Here is a 20,617-nt window from a genome sequence, read left to right on the forward strand (position 1 = left end):
TTCTTACACATTATCATTTTAAATTGTGGTCTTTAAGCACATGAATTGATAATGCTATGCCTGGTTTCAATTGAAAGAAATATTACCTATTTCAAAGAAAATGCACTTTATATTACTCAGTATATTCCCTTTTTGCAAGAAAATTCATGGTAAACTTGTGCTAACAAACGTTGATATTCTTTTGACTCATTGAACAGTTTTTAGATTGTGATAAAGCACCATATTTGTCAAAATTTACACATATTTCCTCTACAAAGGTATTCGATAAAATTTCTGTGAAAGAAACAATGGTTAAACTTGTTATATAGGGGAAGCCAAGTTTGTAGGAAAATGCAGTAGATGTTGTTAAAATACTTAGATAAGCTTTAAGATAATGAAAAAATTATGTGTTAAAATAAATTGCTCTTTTTTCAGTTGTAAGTTTAATAAGCAGTACTATATTAACTATAAGTCATGCAGAAGGCAGATTATGAAAATAACAAAATTATTAATTAACCTAAAACATGTTTTGCATTTATAGAACTCTTTTTCTCTCAACAAATTTGGTGTAGCTTTAATCATGCAGGCCAAAATGTTTTTCTGTATTCAGTTCTCCCCCTTCACACTGAAGCATAAAAGGTTCTTCCTGAAGCAAACTGCATTGAGAGTCTACAAACAAGAAAGATATGGATCATGCATGATAGGTAGTATTCCTAATATCAGATAGTCCCAAGAAAAAATTATTTACTATCACTGATTGAACTTGAGTGAACAAAGAGAAAGCTGGGCCAAAACTTAAGGTTTCAATCCAAAGGTCATTTAATTTCATGGAATTTTCAATTGACTTTAATGGAAATTTGGATTTGTTTTCTTTGAGCAGGGAAATATGTTGAAGGTGTAACATTAACTCTATTTAGAAGTCTAGATTTATGTCTATATCGCTTGTACACTTTTTTCTGTATAGTAACAGTGAAACCCACTGCACAAGGCATAATGTGTGGGTATTAATCCACTAATGAGTGAAATAGTAGATTCATATCTATCTATTTTTAGATTCTCTGGCTTTGTTGCTCCTATTCAAATCTTTGAAATCCTTGAAATTATGATAAATAAGACCTATCAAATAACTTTAGAATAAATCTATAATAAAACATCTATGCTTTCCAATCTAGCAATGTTTGCACCACTACATACCTCTTATTTTGTGTTGCTAAGAATCATCTTAGGAGCTCTCTTCCCCAAGACAGAATCGTCCCTATATTCTGTACATCTGTACAGAACAGTATAATGCATGATAGAAATATTGTAGCACAACTGACAAAAGGTATAGACTGCAAAAGTATGTTGAAGATTACTTGTAACTGCTTAAAAAGCACAAACTTTTAAATGTGTTAGGGTACAGCGTTAATGAAAAGGTGTGACAATCCAGAAAGGATCATGATGATTTGAATGATAGTACAATCTAAAAGGATCGTGAATTGTGTTGAACTTCTACAAGTATTTTAAGCATTATTTCTATTTATTTTCCAATTATTATTTTTATTTTATTTAATGTTTGATTTCTATTTAATTTCTGCATATGCTGAATATTAAGTATACAAAATAATTTTGTAAATTTGGATTAATGGTGATGGGAAACATTTTACATCCCATTATTATTATTATGTTTGTAACACAAATTTCTATTTTTATCAATATTTTTGTTCAGAAGATTTCATCATAATTTGTATTCTAGATAACAAAGCTTCCATATTCACTGTTGGAAGAAGTGCATGAGTACATAAGAACATGAATAAACTCTAGTAATATGTTGATAGACAGTTCATCAGCTATAGATAGTGGTAAAGCTGAATAGATGACTATTCAAAAAAGAACAAGAAATAGTATTAAATATGTTAAACAGATCGTATGCTCTGATATTGAAAGTAAAGTATCAAAAAAATAAAAGAGCAATGTTGATACTATGTGCTTTTTCTGTTTATCTATTTATTTATGAATGAGTGATATAGAGCAAAGAGTTTCCAAGTAAAAATGCTTATGTACCTACATGCAGTGACTCTGAAATCTGTACCTTAAGGACAAAGAAAGGTCACCAATCTCTCCAACTCCTAGTTCTTTGTCAAAAATGGACACAGTTAATGAGGTTTGTTTGGTACAGCACAAATTCTCAGACACAGATAGAGATCCCTTCAATGGAAACAAATTTGTTTGGCTTTACCAGGTTACTTAGCGATTAATAATAGCCTTGAGATGCAGGTCAGAAAGGTCATCGTACCCTCTTGCCAACACAATCTAAAATGTGCAGCTAGTCTGGCTCTGCAGGCTTTGAGGCCCTGAAACACTATGCATAAAGTAAAACAGGCTATTTTCCAACTTCTTTTTTCATATTAATAAGCAATTTTCAAGAGAAGGGTGGCAAAATGGGGGCCATGCCACTCTAAGTAATTCATTTATTTTGCAATTTAATCTTATGTTGGAAAAAAATTACACTGCTGCAAAAGCATAGCATGGTGATTTTTAAACGTCAGTGTGCTTCATAAGTAACCTTGTATGAAATATTGTATTAGCAGACTTTACAGTAAACTGCAACAAAAAAAATATTTCCAGAGGTTGAAAGACCTGTACTTCTTTTCCAATCTTTTTTTTTTCCTTTTCATTCTATTTTTTTCTTTTATGATTGAAATAAAATGTGTAAATACTTAATATTTTACTTATTATAGTCGATAAAAACTTGAAATATAGCATGAAATGTATAAAAATTCTACATTACAACGTGCTTTTAAGAATGCAGTTTCAGTCTTCATGTATATAAAGCAAGTATTGCTCTTTCACATATTTTGATGAACTAATTATCATGATGATAATTAAAATATTTAGAATAAGTCTGATTTACAATCTTAAATACACTTTCAGGAGTAATACAACTTTCCAATGGGATTTTTCACATAAGCAAACTTATCCACGTGTATATTTTGACAGGATTTGACCTTCATCCTAGAGCATCTTATTTAGTATCCATTGAAACAAGTGAGACCATTAATGTGGACCTCTCTAAATAGTCTGTTTTGATGAAATATTTGAATTATCCAGATATGTGATCAGTGCATTTATCTTTGCTTTTTATTTTATCATATACTCACATGCTAAACAAACAAACAAACAAAAAAGACTAGAGTTTACTTACCTAATTAACTTTTAAACAATCTAATTGCTTGACTGAATATTCTTGGTGTCTTTGGCACTGGCACACAGGTTAATTTGAACTAGCTATTTCTTAACAAAAATAATGAATGCTAATCAAACTGGCCTTTTTGAACTGGGTAAAAGAATTCCATACATGTGCACTGTGCAAAGTAGCACAAAATTTTGAAAAAAGCCATCGAGGAAGAATCTATGCCCATTTGTCTTCAAAACGTTCAGTTAGAATCTTAATTCTTTGGAAGCTGGGATTAGCTACGGTTCCTTAGTTCTTGTACAATGAAATAATTTCCTATGACCTACTGAATAGAGACCAATCTGTTTCGATGGCACTGTGTGTTTGTAAACTTCTACCATGCACTGTATTCTAAGGCAGTTATGTTGTTGCTTGTGGTGTCCTGTACCATTGCTATCAGAGCAGAGTAGAAATTGACCTGTGCAAGAAACCTGATGCTATGGAAACTCCTCTTAAGGACATTGCATGCCTGAAAAGTTTACATCCAATTCTTCTCCAAGTGTATGTACTCACAAAAGGCTCAAAGGCCTAGGAGTAAATATCAACTATCACCTTGTCTACTATCCTTTTTCAGGCCGTAATGTCTCTCCTGTTTGCAGATAAGAAGGAGATATCACAAAGCACTAGCCAAAACAGAAGTGAACAACATTTATTTTGCTACTTTTTCAAGGAACATTGCTAAATTAAAATAACTTCTGTTAGAAAAATTCAAACTAAAATGACTCTTAAAAATAACAACAAAAAGATATCTATAAATGCAAGTTTATCAAACTATTAAAATACAAATTGACATAATCTTCAAAATAATAACTAAATGACATGAACTAATCTGTTAGATCAGAGGTTGGACTAGATGATCTTGAAGGTCTCTTCCAACCTAGATGACTCTGTGATTCTGTAATGTACAGTTTAGAGTTTTAGCATTTTAATTCTATTTCTTCACAGTTACATCCATGCTGCTGTGGAACTGAATGAACTGTAATTTTCCATTCCAGTTGTGTCAGTATACTGTTAATAGATAATAGCAGAACACTATGAAGCTATAAAAGGGTTAAAGTAAAATAAAACATTATCAGGTCTTTTATTATTGGCATATAATTAGCAGCGTTATTTTATTGCAGGAATGAACTCCAAGAGTATGCAGAAATGAATGAAAAGGAAAAGAAAAAGAAGGACCAGGAAAAGAAAGAAAAGGAAAAGAAATACCAAGCCCGAAAGATGCATTACCTCCTTAGCACCGAGCAGGTCGGTATACCTGTCCGTGACAGCTCATGCAAACCACTTGGGCCCCCAGCCTGACAAAGATAAACTAGCAGGCTGAATGGGACATGACTTGTTGAAAAGATATCACAAAGACACTACTTCGAGTTCAATTTAGTGCTTTTCTATAGGCAAGAGCAGGTACCATGACTATTCCATGACAGCAGCTTCATAGAGGCAGCATCAGCACTGCTGGCAGAAAAGAGTCCAAGTCAGCAGTTCGATCTGCCACTGTGATAACACAACACGAAGGGCATAACCTCGCTTTAAAAACTCATTTTGACTGGCTTATTGTTGTGTTGTTGCACTTGTCAAGAACTAACAAGTTATTAAGCTGAGAAGGGCTTTCATTCTCTCCCCGCCCCCCCCCCCACCCCCGCTTTTTTTAATTGAGCTAATGCTGGGATTGGTGCTGTCTTCTGCTTGTTTTTAAGATAGATTGTAAATGCAGTTTTTCAGTGAAAGCTTTTCCTAGAACTGCCTGAATCAGCTTATTTAGAAGGATTGTTTTTACATAGAAATGCCTCATAAATTTTAAATATTTACTGATTAATTTCTTTTGTATTGATAAAAGTGATACATTTTTCAAGATTTCTTATGTTAGCTGCTTTGCAGACAGGTGAACATGGCAGTATATGTATCTTATACAAAATTAATATGATTGGTAATGCTTGTGGTTTTGCCTTTTATTATTAGTCCCCTTTTTGCGAACTTTTGTTAAAAAAGATTTTGTATCCATAAATGTTTGGTAATTGGTTGTTCTTCACATGAATAAGGAACAACAGGAAATCATGGTATGCTGGTATGAAATAAATACTTGCGGTTTTTTGTTGATTCCTACTATTTGCTTGCTTTTTATATCTAATTCATTATAATCTGTGTGTAAGAAATGTTAAAGCAGGAAAAATATGATGTTAGTTACTGACAGAAAATCCAGTCTTTTCCTCTGCTTGGGAATCATTTGTAATCTATACATTAAGAGAAATATTGTTGCACTGACTGAATATCAGTCATGAAAAATCAACTTGTAAAAAAAAAATAAGTAATTTTATTTGAAAAAAATGTAATTTTATTTTATTTTATTTTTTAAAGCCCAGTAAAATACTAGTAAATAAAAAGTTCTATAAATAGGTTTTTATCAAGGAAGTTTGTTAGTAGCTGAAATTATGTATGAGCAATTTATGTAAACCAAATAAGTAAACATCGTTATGTTTACCTGGAGCACAAAAAATAGGTTGTTAGAGACACTGGAAGACTTGTGATCTAACAAAATTGTAGTAAACGTAGTTTACTTCTGATAATACTGGCTTAGCAAACTGTAATGCATTTTTAAGGAGTAGCAAGCAGGCCCATGTTTCAGCCATCCACCTGGAGAACTGCTGTAGCAGGCGTCAGTAACTATTATGATCTGATGAATTTGGGTTTCAATTTTGCAGAATTAGAATGTAATTAAAAGTATTTTGCAGAACAAAAATATACTTGGTTTTGCTTGCTAAGATGTTTTGTGTGTATGACTTGGAGCCCACAGAATTTTTCCTTTATCACAGAACTATGCTCTAAGAACCATCTTTTTTCTAAGGTAGTACTTTAAAATATGAATGAATGTAAATTAAAGGAACACCTAAAAAAAACAACCAAACAAAAAAAAAACAACCAGCACACACATATATGAAGTAAGTAATTATTGTAATCAAGCTATGTATTCCACAGTTCTATGTAGTCATAGAATTTGATATCTTCCTAAGATACAGGGCAAATTATTTTGGTGCAGAATTTACTGTTTTGATGGTCTGCTCCTGGCATTTTGCTCTCAATATCCTTGCTGTTCTGACCTAACTACAACTGCATCTTGCTGTCTCCAGAGGACAGTTAACTGGATTACTAAGCAAGGTCCCTTCATTGTATCAGTACAACCAGGCAGCAAAAGTCAACACTTCTGAGTGAGTAAAGGAAACGATATCATTTGTAAGCAGAGGACATAGTAAATAAAAAGAGGAGACCGATGAACTGGATTTATTGTCGAGTCATGTATTAACTAAAGCCCAATTAGTTGTGCAGATGATCTGCTAAAATTTGCATAGTGATGGAGCTGAGCCATTTCAGGGATCAAGGCTACAGATAGTCAGGCAAGTTATACAGACAGCAATAAAAAATCTGTATTTGCAATAGTAGTTGCAAATATATCCTATAGTTGTGAATCTTTTCATTTTATTACAAGCATGGAGAAAAGTGTGTTAACTTATGGACAGAAAATAATTAAGAAGTCATTGCTCCTCAATTTTAGTAAAAGAAAGATGTGTCAATTTCCAATCCCTACAAGCTGAAGCCCACAAACCCATCTCAGAAATATGTTACAGGTTAAACAGGGAGATGATCAAGCATGTAGCACTGCATGATGTAGCAGACAATACAGTGATCCCTTCTGTCTTTAAAGTTTATGAATCCCTTATTGAATGCAAAATTTGCTCTTCTTATTCCACAGATTATAAATACATTCATAAGGCTGTTCCAATTGCTTATTTATAGCATTATTTTACATTTCCAAAAGTAAATCTTACAAATGCTAGTGTCATAAATATACAGGGGTTTATAGTACTTACATAACAGCATGGCCTATGATGAAGTCAGCATGTTATTTTTTTGTTTTCTTATGTTAGCTTCCTATTAAAACATTTATTTCTTCCAGAAACTGTTACCTTTATAAAGTAAAAAAAAAAAAAAAAGAGAGAGAGAGAGAAATAAATGGATATCAAGCTCTGAATTAGTATGCATTATTGGTACCAGGTACGCATAGTTATTGCATATGTTACTGGTACACATAGTCCTATTATAGAAAGATGTGAGCTTGCTTTGATTACTTTTCAAGCCAAACTGGAGTTATAACATGGGGCTGAACCCAAACTAATTAGCCCTTTTGAGAGGCATGGTATATTAGCTGTAGAATGAAAGCAATTACACAGCTTCTAGTCATCTCCAAATAAGAGCAGAATAAATGTGTGCACACATTAATCTCAAGCAAAAGGAATTTGATCTTCCTATAAAATATTATATAGGCATACCTACATTTAAGTTGTTTTATTTACAGTTCTTCACTTTTTTTTAACCTTTTTTTTTTTTTACTTTTTTTTTTTCTTCTCTGTGTGTTCGTACTGAGTTCCACTGTTATGAAACAGTGACATTAAGGGAAATGATTTATTTATAAAAAGCGTAAACTATTATACTACACTTGACTGCATTCCTACATTATTTGCAAACAACTGAATTTATTTTGAGTGGAAACTTAACAAAATATGGCTATTTCCTATTGCTACTTATACAAATAAACCGTATTTACACAAGCATTTTACTACACATACTCTGTTCATTTGAATTAAATAATTATTTTAGCAAATAATTATAAAGAAAAGAAAGCTAAACAAGTTTGGTTATTTGCATAATCAGTAATTACTAACAGTAATAATATTAATTTGCTGCCATAGAACTATTTTTTGTCTTCCAGTGAAAGCAGAATTTTCTATGTATCCCTCCAACTTCAAAACTCAATGGTTTTTTTTGGCTTTACTGAGAAACAGCTTTTTTTTTTTTTTTTTTTTTTTTGTGGTTCCAGCAATACCCATACAACAAAAATGTGAAAAAATGTAATGCTCTTTACAGGTGTAAGAGTTGGCTTGAAAAAAAAGAAATGAAATTTTTATTTGATTTAAACTAAGTTAGTTGCCAAATAATGTCTGGAGAAATAAAGTATAACATCACGGTTATAAAACATTGAGATTTTAATCAGTTTGCTATATATGTATCTTCAGTAACTAGCCAAGTAATATCTGACTCACCTGAGCTTCTTTTGTTTGAAGAAAATTTCTCCTACATAATTATGGGAACATAATTATGAAAGAAAGTCAAATTATCAGTTGATAAATTATGTTGTCTGCTCCACCTACTGGTTGCTTTTTGCAAGAGATTCTAGTGTAAAATACAGTAAGAAATAAATTTGAGGTGGCAACATGAGGCTTCCAAATAAAATTCTGTTTTTAAAATAACATCCTCTATTTCAAATTTTAAAATTTATTTTTATATGTAGCAACTTTTTCCTTTTCCATTTTTGATAAATTCCAATTGTGATAAATTCCAACTTTATGATGAACATAATAAAAATTACAGTACAAGTTTAACAAGCCTTTGCCTTTGTTCAGAATATTTCTTGTCACTTATTATTGGTAACACAATAGAAATAACAGTGCAGATCTATTTCTGTTTATCTTTTTCATTGATTGTATCTGTTATACAATGAATGAGTTACAAGTTCTTGTTGAGACACAAAACTTAAAAATAAGATTTTTTATTATTATTATTCCATAATCACAATGTACAGTTTCCACTGCAGTGGCAATGACCCTTTTTTCCGGTTGTCACTAATAAATGAACTAGATATCTAATGTGGTTTTCTATTATAAATAAGCTAATCTATACAGATCATCCATATATATCCCTGTTGTTATACAAAAAAGGCTAACATTTGTAGGAAGTGCTATCCTTTGCAAAGTGCTGACAAACTGTACTCGGCTCTGGTGAGGCCGCACCTCAAGTACTGCGTTCAGTTTTGGGCCCCTCGCTACAAGAAGGACATGGAGGTGCTCGAGTGAGTCCAGAGAAGGGCTACGAAGCTGGTGAAGGGTCTGGAGAACAAGTCTTACGAGGAGTGGCTGAGGGAGCTGGGACTGTTTAGCCTGGAGAAGAGGAGGCTCAGGGGTGACCTTATTGCACTCTACAGGTACCTGAAAGGAGGCTGTAGCGAGGTGGGGGTTGGCCTGTTCTCCCACGTGCCTGGTGACAGGACGAGGGGGAATGGGCTAAAGTTGTGCCAGGGGAGGTTTAGGTTGGATATTAGGAAGAACTTTTTTACTGATCGGGTTGTTAGTCACATAGGCTGCCCAGGGAAGTGGTTGAGTCACCATCCCTGGAGGTCTTTAAAAGATGTTTAGATGTAGAGCTTAGCAATATGGTTTAGTGGCAGATTTGTTAGCATTAGGTCAGAGGTTGGACTCGGTGATCTTGGAGGTCTCTTCCAACCTAGACTATTCTGTGATTCTGTGATTCTGTGAAACTGTCTGTAAGGTCAACAAAAGATGGAATCACTGAATACATTGATGGCACTTTGTAGAAGCACAGAATGGCTGAGAAGTTGGTACAAAGAACCCATTGTTGAAAATTGGTGGAGTGATTCCTATTATTAGCATTTGATACAAATTTTGGAAATTTGAGTCATTGCCTTAAAATGATGATTAATATATCCTATCTTTGACAGTGGCCAGCAGCACATGCCTAGGGAAAAGTGATAAAATGAGGCATTGGAGCAATATAATGACAAGCCAAGAACACTCTCCCATTTTCTGTAGTTGAAGGACATTTGTTGTAGAGCTTTCCATTTATGGATTATTAAAGAACATTTTACAGAGCTTTCACCTCTGTATCCCTCTAGTTCCTTTCTCTCCCAAGGATTCTCAGAGAAGGAGTAACTTCAGCAGAAAGAACATAAGCCCACAACACTAGACCTTGGATTGTGCTTCCTTTGAAGACCAACTTCTCATTGCAGTATTGTTTTGCAGCATGCTGATTTCACAGCATATACTGTCTCTGGTATTCTGTCATAGGGGAATATGAAATTGCAAAGTGCCTTATTCTTTCTCCTCCATTTCGTGAGTGTCTGCTGATTTCCTCTTCCACTCCAAACAACAATGAAGTCCATCACTCTCCTCCCTCTTTAGTAGGGTTAGTAATTTTCCCTGATATCATTTGGCAGTTTATGAACTGTGGTCATAAGCAACTTGGTCATTTAGAGCTGCAAGAGAAAAATAAAGTCCATGTGTAATAATAGGTCTTTACTGTTTTAAAAATTATATATATATATATATACATATATATATATATTGCATTTCCTCAATAGCTGCCAATAAAAAGATGTGTTATCTTTTTGGACTGTAGTAGTTCCCCCAATTCTCAGTGCCTGCTGGAGTGTCTTGTCATCTTTCTGTTGAGTCAAGGCTAATGTGCTTAGAAATGTGGCTGGTATTTGCTGCATATTTATCCCAAATGCCCTCATACATTGAAAAAGATGACTTGTAGTGATAAAGCAGCTGATGCTGTAAAATAAGTAAGTATTTTTAATAGAAGTAGTCTGGACTGAGATAACACTTTCAAGGAGTTTGCTCCTCTTACTCTGAGTAACACTCATGCTTCATAAGCAATTCCACTTTAGGATAATGGGAGTCATTTATCAGACTTCCATGGAGTTTGGATTAGGGCTTTTTTTGTATAAAGCAAAAACATGCTACAAAGTTACATTTTTTTTTTTTTCAGAACTTTTATTTTGATTTTCTTTAGTTAATGGAGAACTCAAAATTATACAACTTTTATCAATTGCATCAGTCTTTATTTCCTGTTTGTCAATTCATATAATAAAAATATTTTAACTCTGTATTTAAATTCAATGCAATGTTAAGTTCTCATAAATTTGATAATTGTATTGTTTTTATTAATTACTTTTTTCCTGCCAACAAAGGTTGCAATTCATTAACGTTACATGGAGTATGTGTGTCCCCTTTTTACACTACTGGAAATCAGGAGTTAGCTCTATTGAAATTACTACACTTAGGTGTAAATGCTCTAAGTGAGGAAAAATTAAAGCCACAAAATTCTTCCTGGAGCAGAGTAATGAATATTCAGAAGGCACAACTGATTAAAATGCTTCTAACATAATGTGCTGTCCTGTAAGAACTTGAAAAACAATTGGTCTAAAATGACACTCTTTGACACCAACTCTGTCTCTGGACACCTGGCAGTTTTATTCTTATAAAGGTGAGGATTCAGTGGATAAAGCACTGGCCTTTGATCTTCAGATGCACAGTTTAAGAGACAAGGCTGCAAGTTTGGTCATTTGAGCTTAGTCCCGAGTGAACAGTCCACATCACAAAATGATTATACATAATTTGTTACTATTGGCAGTGTCTGTTCAGGAAAGGCCAAGGACTGAGCTAGCATGAAGAATGAATTAGCTCTTACCTTTTACATTTTATTTCCTCCCTCTTTACTGTTGTAATTTTATTATCCTGTCTCTAAAACATTCAGGGGATTAAATTACCATTCATTATAAGTACTAATACTTCCTCAATATGAACTAAAATGGTTAATTTTTTTTTAATGTAGGTGCCCCAATCACTAAACGTCCCTACCTATCCATGGATGTTTAATCACTCATCACTTCTCTGCCAAGAAGTCAGATGTTTCTCACTACTTTCCAAAGCTTGTACCATAAAAAATCCCATTTAAATTAAAAGAGGAAAGAGTGAGCTTTCCTAGCTTTCAGGCAGACTTGCAGCTACATTTTAATGGCATTAGTATATAAAGCACTTTATGCTACTGTGTTCTGTTTTTATAAAATATTATTTCCAGAGGATTCTCAATGTACATTAAATCCTTCTTACAGTGTTTCTGACAGGTATGTTTGATCAGCAAGCCTTCTTTGTATATTCACTTCCATCTTGGAAGCCAGATGTATCACTCTATTCACAGGTATTCACTATAGGAAAATAATTCAACTCTTGTGCCTCAAGGGACACTATACACACCTACAATCTCAGTTTGCTTGTAAGAAATATCAGTTAATGCTGTTTAATGTTCCTGTCAAAAAGAAGGACAAAGTAGGGTAAACTAGAAGTGGCCAGTAACTGAGCTGTTTGTGTTTCTGGAAGGCATTGTACCTGAACAAAGAAATATTTATATCTAGAAGGTTACTCCCACTGCTCTGAACTCAAAAAATTACTTGTATGCACACTCAGAAATGTTTAGTTCACTTAGAGTTTGATCCCAGCTCTTGCCCTTTGGGATTACTCATTCTGGGAATACTTGGAACAAAATTGGAGATATATGGACTTGAAAAGTGGATGATTCAATGGATAAGGAACTGGCTTGAAGGTTGCACCCAGATGGTGGTGGTCAATGGCTCTATGTCCAGCTGGAGGCTGATGACAAGTGGTGCCCCTCAGGGGTCTGTCTTGGAATCGGTGCTGTTCATTATCTTTATCAGTGACATAGACAATGAGATTGAGTGCACCATCAGCAAGTTTACAGATGACACCAAGCTGAGTGGTGCAATTTATACAACTGAAGGAAGGGATGGCATCCAAATAGACATGGACAAGCCTGAGAAGTGGGCCCATGTGAACCAACTGAGGGTCAACAAGTCCAGTGACCTACCTTCTGTAAGAATTAGATGGCTATGCACCATTCCAGATGTATTTCTCCTGGGTGTCAGTGAAAAGTATTTGCAAGTAGCAGTTTCCACCACTCCCTAAAACTGGGTCCTTCCCATTAACTCTTCTCAAAAGTCTTATTTTAGTACAAGTGCTGAAAGTGTTTCCAATTTCTCCCTTTCACACACTCCCCAGAAAAAAAAAAAAAAAAAAAAAGACATTCTCATTCTCATTCTATTTTGTAGAGAAAGTGAGTGAAAGAACTTAAAAATAGAACAAACTTAATCATTTTAGCCATGTTCTGCACTACATTCTCAATTTTTCCTAGAGACTGCTTATTATGAAATATTTTTAGATACCTTCTACTTTAATACCAGCAAGAAAATTTGGCAGTAATTTACTGTCCAAAGAAATTAGAAAGATTTTACAGTAGAAAATTACCTGTTGTTAGAAAGAACTTAATACGCAGTAGTATGTAAAGTTGGAGTTCTTTTTTTTGTTATTGATCCCACACAAAGACCTTCAGCTGAGCTATATAGAGGTTTGTCCATGTAGGCATGGCGATATTTCCCAGAGCTGCTGTTAAATGGCTTGTTACAAGGCATGTCATTCATACTAAGCACGTGTTAGCATAGCATAATAGAGATCTCTGTATTCAGAATTAGTGATTTAAAACTCCACTAGCTAGAAGGGACCTCTACATAAACTGTGTTTTTCAGCATCTGAATTGCATAATCTGTGTTTCTTTTTGTTTGTTTGTTTGTTTGTTTTGTTTTGTTTTGTTTTTTTTTTCTGGGCAACAAAATTCTTGTTCTACTCCTGTGGGTAGGATTAATGGCAGAATTTAAAGGACAAGCTGTGTGTTCTATCAACAGTGTACATACTGAGAACTTAGAAAAAACATGACCACATTTTGTGTTTTATTGTCAATTGAGGTGGCAAAAGGGTTGGATTGCTGCAGGGTCAGAAAAATGATGAGAGAGTTATATAGTGAATGGGAGCTTTGTGTATGTTGTGGTACAAACATTTAAGAAAGAATCTATATTGCAGGGAAATTACAACAGTACAAATATGAACTAAATAACTCACACACAGAGCCACATTCACTCACGTTTGCACAGACTGGAGCTCCACTGATGTTCCTGAAACAGTTATTGGGATACAGTTGCATGATGTGTAGTTGTCCAACTGGTCTGTACACAAATTTCATGTGATGTGCGGTCTTCCTGAGGTAACTTCTGAACCTATAATAGCAGAAGAAGTAGATACTAAATAAGAGATGAGTGCATAAGTAGACGGAAGTTAAGGATGGCATGGGAGAAGTCATGAAGATAAAATGCCGTACGTTTCTCAACAGCAAACCTTCTCATTGATTAAGACGTGGCACTGATGGTATCCTTGCTTTAATGAGGTTTCAAGATGAGTGATGTACACACCAATTCTGTTGTTTTTTATCTCTTAGGCAAGTGAATAGTATAATAGTAAAGTTCTTTCATTAACTTGCACTGTTTCAATATTCAATTCAAAATTCAATGCTTTTTTAGAATCTAATATATACTGTTAATATGGGAAATGCATTTGTCCTGCAATGGGCATCGAGAGAACTGTATATATTCTCTCATATATTACTTGTTTTCTTACCTGTATGTTACACTTTCTTTGCTTCCAGTATTTCTGTTTCAACAGTCTTTTAAGAAAATGTTGATCTCTTTCTTCATTTGATTTGTTATCACATCACTCATTTCTACTCATTTTTGACTGTCTGTACTAATCTAACTAACATGGCTTGGTTCCCTCTTCTTTGTTCTTTCCTGTTTACAATACTAGGACCATTCATTAAACCTCCCTCCACTTCATCATTTATTGGTCTCATTGAAGAGTGCTTTGTTAAACATACTGCTACTTTTTGAGGTTTTAATCATTGTCTGATCGTACTGCAGCAATTTGTTTAATAAATCTGTCAGAATGAACCTGTATCAGTAAGGGAAGACATAAGGAACCATGAAAATCAATTAAATGTTACATCATTTGGTTGTGTTTTTTTTTTTTTTTTTTTTTTTTTTTTTTGTGGAGTGAATGAATTCTCTTTTTTTTTGTTTGTTTGTTTGTTTGTTTGTTAAGCAAAGTAAATTTCCACATGACTATTTCTATCTATCAAGTAGAGGTGCTTCAGTCTTTTGATATAATTGCCCTAGGTGACCTCTAGTGTTACAAATTCAAAGATTCAAATTCAAAATGGTATTTTTCTCTATCCAAGATTTTTTCTCTATCCAATAAGAAAAGCAGTGATTTTCAAGTTTATTTATTTTTATCATAATGCTAATCTTTTGCATTATCACAATGACAGTTGATGAAAGTTTAATTTTAAAGACATAAATAATGTCACATTTACTTATGTGTGTCAAGGTTCTTTGAAACTTCTCATGAGTGTAAATAATTTTAGCCTCAAAATATTCCTGTGCAGTAAGGAAATATGGACTGTGTTTTCACATGCATTTATTGAGACATGGAAGAATGAAACCACTTTCAGAGATTATTCTTCAATTTCCATTTATACATAGTATAAATACATGTAGAAGCAAGTTGATTCTAGAGGTTCCTAGAATTTGTATGTGACCCTGTATCTGTAACTCTGTAACTCTAGCACTTTAAGAACGAATGATATTGAAATAATGAAATTTCCCATTCCTATTTCTAAAATAAAGTCATTAAGTAAGTTAAAATTGCTTGTTTGAAATAAGTTAGAAGTCACATGAGAAGTCAATAAAAACACTTTGATTGTCTCTGTTTTGTATCTTTATCATGAGAATTGTTTCCCATGCCATCACTCACGCGTTCACGTTATTATTCCTGATCTAGTCAAGTCACCAAGAGCCTGCATAAGAATTAGGTTTGATGGAACAAGCCTTGGTCATAGGGTCAGTCATCCCATTTTTGGGATGCCTCAGCATTTGTTTGGCTGCCGTGTTTTGGATACTGTGACATAGTGATGCACGCATTAAGCTAAGAGTTTGTTTCTCTTTTATCTTGTTGCCTAAATCCAAGCAGTTCTTACCTATTTGGAGACTCAATGACAGTTCTGCTTCCTACAACAAAGCTTAGTATCTTTGCAGGTTTAGAGGTTGATTGTATGATTTGTGGCCAGGACAAGGAACTTGAATATTTCCTTGACACCTCTTTGTATAGTCCATAGAATTGCAGCCTGTTTTACTTACAAATGTGCATTTAAAATGTGATTGTACTATTATTCTGATATCAAGAAAACATTTCACAGATGAAAAGGACTGAACTAAGCTTTAAAATCTGAAAGCAGAATAACAATAATTAATGCTTCTATTACTCTGTTTAAACAGAATATATATTAGGCAGAAGACGGGTAATTAATCCCACTTGAAAAAATATACACTACTCATCACTCATTTATGAATACTTCAGTCTTTACATAAAACTCTATCTCAAACAAAGCTAAAATACCTTATCTATAGGTAATACCTTATCTATAGGTAATAACAGGTAAGGTCTTCCAATTCTTATTTAGATAAAATTCCTGAGTATGATTTTATAAGGGTTACAGGATCAGGCCCAAGGACTAGCATTAGCTCAGAGAGCACTAAACTGGCATTTATATATTTTACTGGATGGGTGACATTTTTTTCTATTGTCAGCCATAAGGATATTTTCTTTTGAATTGGAATGTTGAACCAGAACAGGGATTTTTTTCCAATATCTGAATAATAGTCATGCTATATCTATTAATTCTCATATAAAAATATGTCCGTATTAATTACAAAGTCACAGATTATTTCTAAGAGAAGACACTGTCATGTGGTTTAAATATTTTGATGTTTCAAATTTTATTTAGTGGATATAATTTTATTATACTTACTACTAGGATATTATTTACAGAATTTTAATAGATGACTACTTCCCCAATACATTTTATATTAAAGATTTTATCCCTTTATTTTCTTAATTTAAGGAAAATGTTGACAGCCTGTAATAAACTAGTTATTTAGAAGTTTTAAATTCATTTTGTTACAGATGTTGCTGCAGCATCATTTAAACATTTTTTTTTCCCTTGTGAATCATTAATGTTTTGAGGTATTTCTTTTACCTCCTAGAAAAACTATATCTGGGGATTAACAAGATTGTTCTCTGGAATTCATGTGGAAGCACAACTGCAGCAGCTGAGAAATGATCATGTTTCCTTTTAGTTCTCAGCAAGAGTAATTGAATGTTGAATATCTTACTAAACGCTGGACTGTGACAGTGTGTTAACACTCCGACTATCTCCTAACAGCAGGGCAATTATTTGCTGAGTGGGATTTTTATAAATCCCCTGGCAGTAGTATGTCCTGATAATTATGATGAAGTGCACTGGTCAGTGTTGATTCAGCAATCCCTTCTCTAGCAAATATTTCATTCACAGCTCTCCTTCATGCTTTTACTTTTATGGCTTTTAAAGATCTCTTACCTCTTCTCTCAGTTTGCTTAGATATATATATATATTTAAATGCAAAATATATTGCAGAAAATAGGATTTTAAAGTTAATTCCTTATTTTGTTGAAGTATTTTCTGTCTCCTTATATGCATTTTGAAGGAGGAGTCATTTAACTACTTATTAAAAGAGCAGACTGAGAAAGTAGAACCTTATTTAGATTCTTATTGTGGCAGTTGCTTGAAAAGGCTTCCTCCCTCAAAGGTATTTTTTTTTTCAGAAATAAATGAATGTTAAAAGAAACATATTCATGATATAAGTTGATTATTTCAGACTTTCAGAGTTGATCTGGAAAAATAATTAAAACAGAGTATACCTTTATTATAGTTTAGTTGAATTACAGTAAAATATATTTAAAATACATGAGGGAGGATACATTTTCTGTTAACTTCATGCTTACATTTACTCTTCAGCTCAATTTCATTGATTTTTAATTTTGCAGGTGTGATTATTTTCAGAACAGTAGCCATTAATTAACAGTTAAATTTTTCTCTGCTTATGGAAATGATAAACAGGAAAAGACAAAAATGCATATGCTACAGCATAGACTAAGATTAGTGTAAGAGGTGGAAGAGATACAGAATACTTAAAACACACACTCACATTTTTCCTTGATTCCTTTTCCTTCCTTCATGAAATTAATATCTATTTTCTGATATTTTTTTTCTTTATATGCCACCATTAATTATAAAAATAAGAAAATGATTGAGAGAAAACTAAATGATAGAGTGTTAGAAATGCAAAATGATTCAAAATATTAATGTAATGCTAAGGATGACTGGGTAACAAATGATACATTTGCCAGTATGCTTGACCTGACACAATTAATATTCCAGGTCATGCTTGGGTTTCCATGATGGAAGGTCTGAAGCAGAGAATTCTAGGGGAAAAATATATCTATTGTATAACTCATTTCTCTTTCTCTCTCCCTCTCTCTCTTTTTCCCTGACGAGTCAGAACCATAGTCTTATAAAAAAAAAAAATACAAAAAATACAAAAATCTGTGCTTTCACACCTCATTTGCCATATTCACCATTGGGCCACCATTCAGCAGAAGAGCCTGATGCAAAGAGGTCAGTAAGAAGCTATTAGCAGAGTCCCCTCCTGAGATTTCTTTGGTCTTATTGAGTTGGAAGTCAGCATGACAGTACTGCAAATAACTCAGTTGCAGGTTTTTTAACAGTAGCACAGATTTCCCCGTAGTGTTTATCACTTTAGAAAATTGTTCCTGGAAATGGGGTCTCAGAAAGCTGGCTTTGACAGAGGACCTTCTTAGTTGTGAAGAACATGAGTACAGAAAAATGTGTCATACTCACTACAGAAGAGGTACTTTTTGTAACCTATCATAATATTTGGGAGGGTAGCAAATTTTTTATGGTCTAAAAGTGAAGAAAATCAAAATTTACCTCATACTTTGATTCCAAAGTATGGAGTAGTATCTCAAGACACATACTTTTCTACCACTGAAAAAGCAGTATTAACTACAATGGTTTTGTAGTTGAGAGGATATTGCATTAAAGCACTGAAAAGGTGAAATAATGCTTTTAATATGCTCAAGAAGATATGAAAAAATATTAAGTATCAAAGGCTTTGATCCTCCAGATTCTTAAGATTTCTGCACACTCCTATCTTCCTGCAACGGGTAGAATGAATAGTACATCCATCAGCACACAGCACATAAGCAAGAAGTCACAAAAATAAGACTCTGATTTGCAGAGATATTTTAAAGTGAATGAATTTTGCCAGAGAAAGTAAAACCAAACTAGAAAGTAAAATCAAACTCACCCCCTTGTCTCTGCTACCAAACTTTGCCAATTTTAAATCTAGGCTTAAAACCTAGCCACAAACCTTGGGGATTTTAGAGTAAATTAGTATTAATTTTATCCGTCTAGATATGAACTCTGCTGATTGCTTTGTTATCTGTCTGTTTGAATACTTGAACATATATAATTAAAATGTAAAGTAATTAACAGGATTGCTTGAAAAATCATTAGTTAAAATGCACTTCATAATTAATTTTGACCCAGATCTCACAAAGAGCTTCAACTGTAGAAGAAGCAACGTCTTGCAAAGTGTCTAGCTGGTTTCACTAATGTGCCTCACTAAAACTGCAAATCTGTTTTCATAGTCGAAACAGTATTTATGTATGTTTAACCGATAATATATGAAAAAAAAGAACAACACTCTTTGTTCAGGCACCTCTTCAGAAATAATAATCCAAATGACACTGAATCAGTGGGTTCCCGAAGCTATTATGGCTAATTTTGGTGTCATTAAAAGTGCTGAAAGCCAATCCTATTTGTGCACTGCATTTCAGTGTTTGAACTCTGAATACAGATTTCTCTAATGCCAAATGTTTAAACAAAGAAATGTCAAGAACATACATAGTATCTCAATATAGATTATGAAATGCCATTCCAGAAAGCCATTATACTCATATGTCCATTAATACTTTTCTAAATATGAAAGATAGAAGTCATGACATTTCTCAGAGCCCAGATAAACATTAAAGTTATTCTTGCCTGTAATTCTTTAGAGGAAAAATGTTTGAAATATTTAAGATGTTGTATTTTTCTTCTTTGTGGAAACAAACAAACAATCTTGTGCTATGTGATTGAAGAAATCTAAATCTTCTTTTGTTAAATTTTCCTGACCAATTTGCTTTTCAGCATTTTTATTTTATTATTTCCTTACTTTATTTTATTTTATTTTTAAATATGTCTTAAAAAGCTGTGTAATTTTTTTTCCTACTGATTAACAAATCCATGCTTGACAACTTCAGCATGCCGTTTTTATGGCAGAATGGTTTATTCCAGATCATCCTGATTCTCAGTGGTGAGCAAGGAGATGTTTTTCTGTGGAAAGCATTTGTATATTCATTTATATTGTAGTTTTCTATAAAATGTGTGCTGCAGATGTGCAGTAAAAGAGCAGTATCTTTCTCACTACCTGGGACCCTCTGCAGACGTGGCTTGGCTAGAATGCACTCTCCACATCAGTCAGGATATAACAACTGAACACAGAGGATATAGGAATGGGTAGAAAGATAAAGTATCAGTACAGTGAAATTCAATAAATGTGCAAAGATGGTAATCACAGACAATTACTTTTCTATTTTACTGTCATCAGCAAAATAAAGGCAAAAATTCATAGTATAGACAGATCCGATGGCCATGGTAGGACTAATGGGTGAAGAGCTATAATGCTATAATGACCATGGCATTGAGATGGTTTGTATATAATCTAATTTGTTTGGAAGACCTTGACTGTGTCATTTTGTATATGAGAGAACTTGTGTAACAAATATGTAGTGGGAATGCATTCAATAGTTCAAAAAAGCCAGAGACAACATATGGGACTTATGGAAGACTTGCATGTCACTGAATGTTCACAAGCAAAACTGTGCTGCACTGATAAGA

General features: G+C 33.5%; 1 protein-coding gene across 3 annotated transcripts in view; it reads left to right on the forward strand.

Annotated features, from left to right (window-relative positions):
* The window catches only part of SPATA17 (spermatogenesis associated 17), a 97,153-nt gene that overhangs the window by 35,090 nt on the left and 41,446 nt on the right, over positions 1–20,617 (forward strand). For all 3 annotated transcript variants that reach the window (XM_035320847.1, XM_035320849.1, XM_035320848.1), the window contains one exon: positions 4,315–4,438. In XM_035320847.1, the coding sequence (XP_035176738.1) occupies positions 4,315–4,438 (124 nt within the window). The remainder of the gene's footprint in view (positions 1–4,314; positions 4,439–20,617) is intronic.

The sequence above is a fragment of the Oxyura jamaicensis genome, chromosome 3 (assembly GCF_011077185.1).
Source record: "Oxyura jamaicensis isolate SHBP4307 breed ruddy duck chromosome 3, BPBGC_Ojam_1.0, whole genome shotgun sequence".
Classification (NCBI taxonomy): domain Eukaryota; kingdom Metazoa; phylum Chordata; class Aves; order Anseriformes; family Anatidae; genus Oxyura; species Oxyura jamaicensis.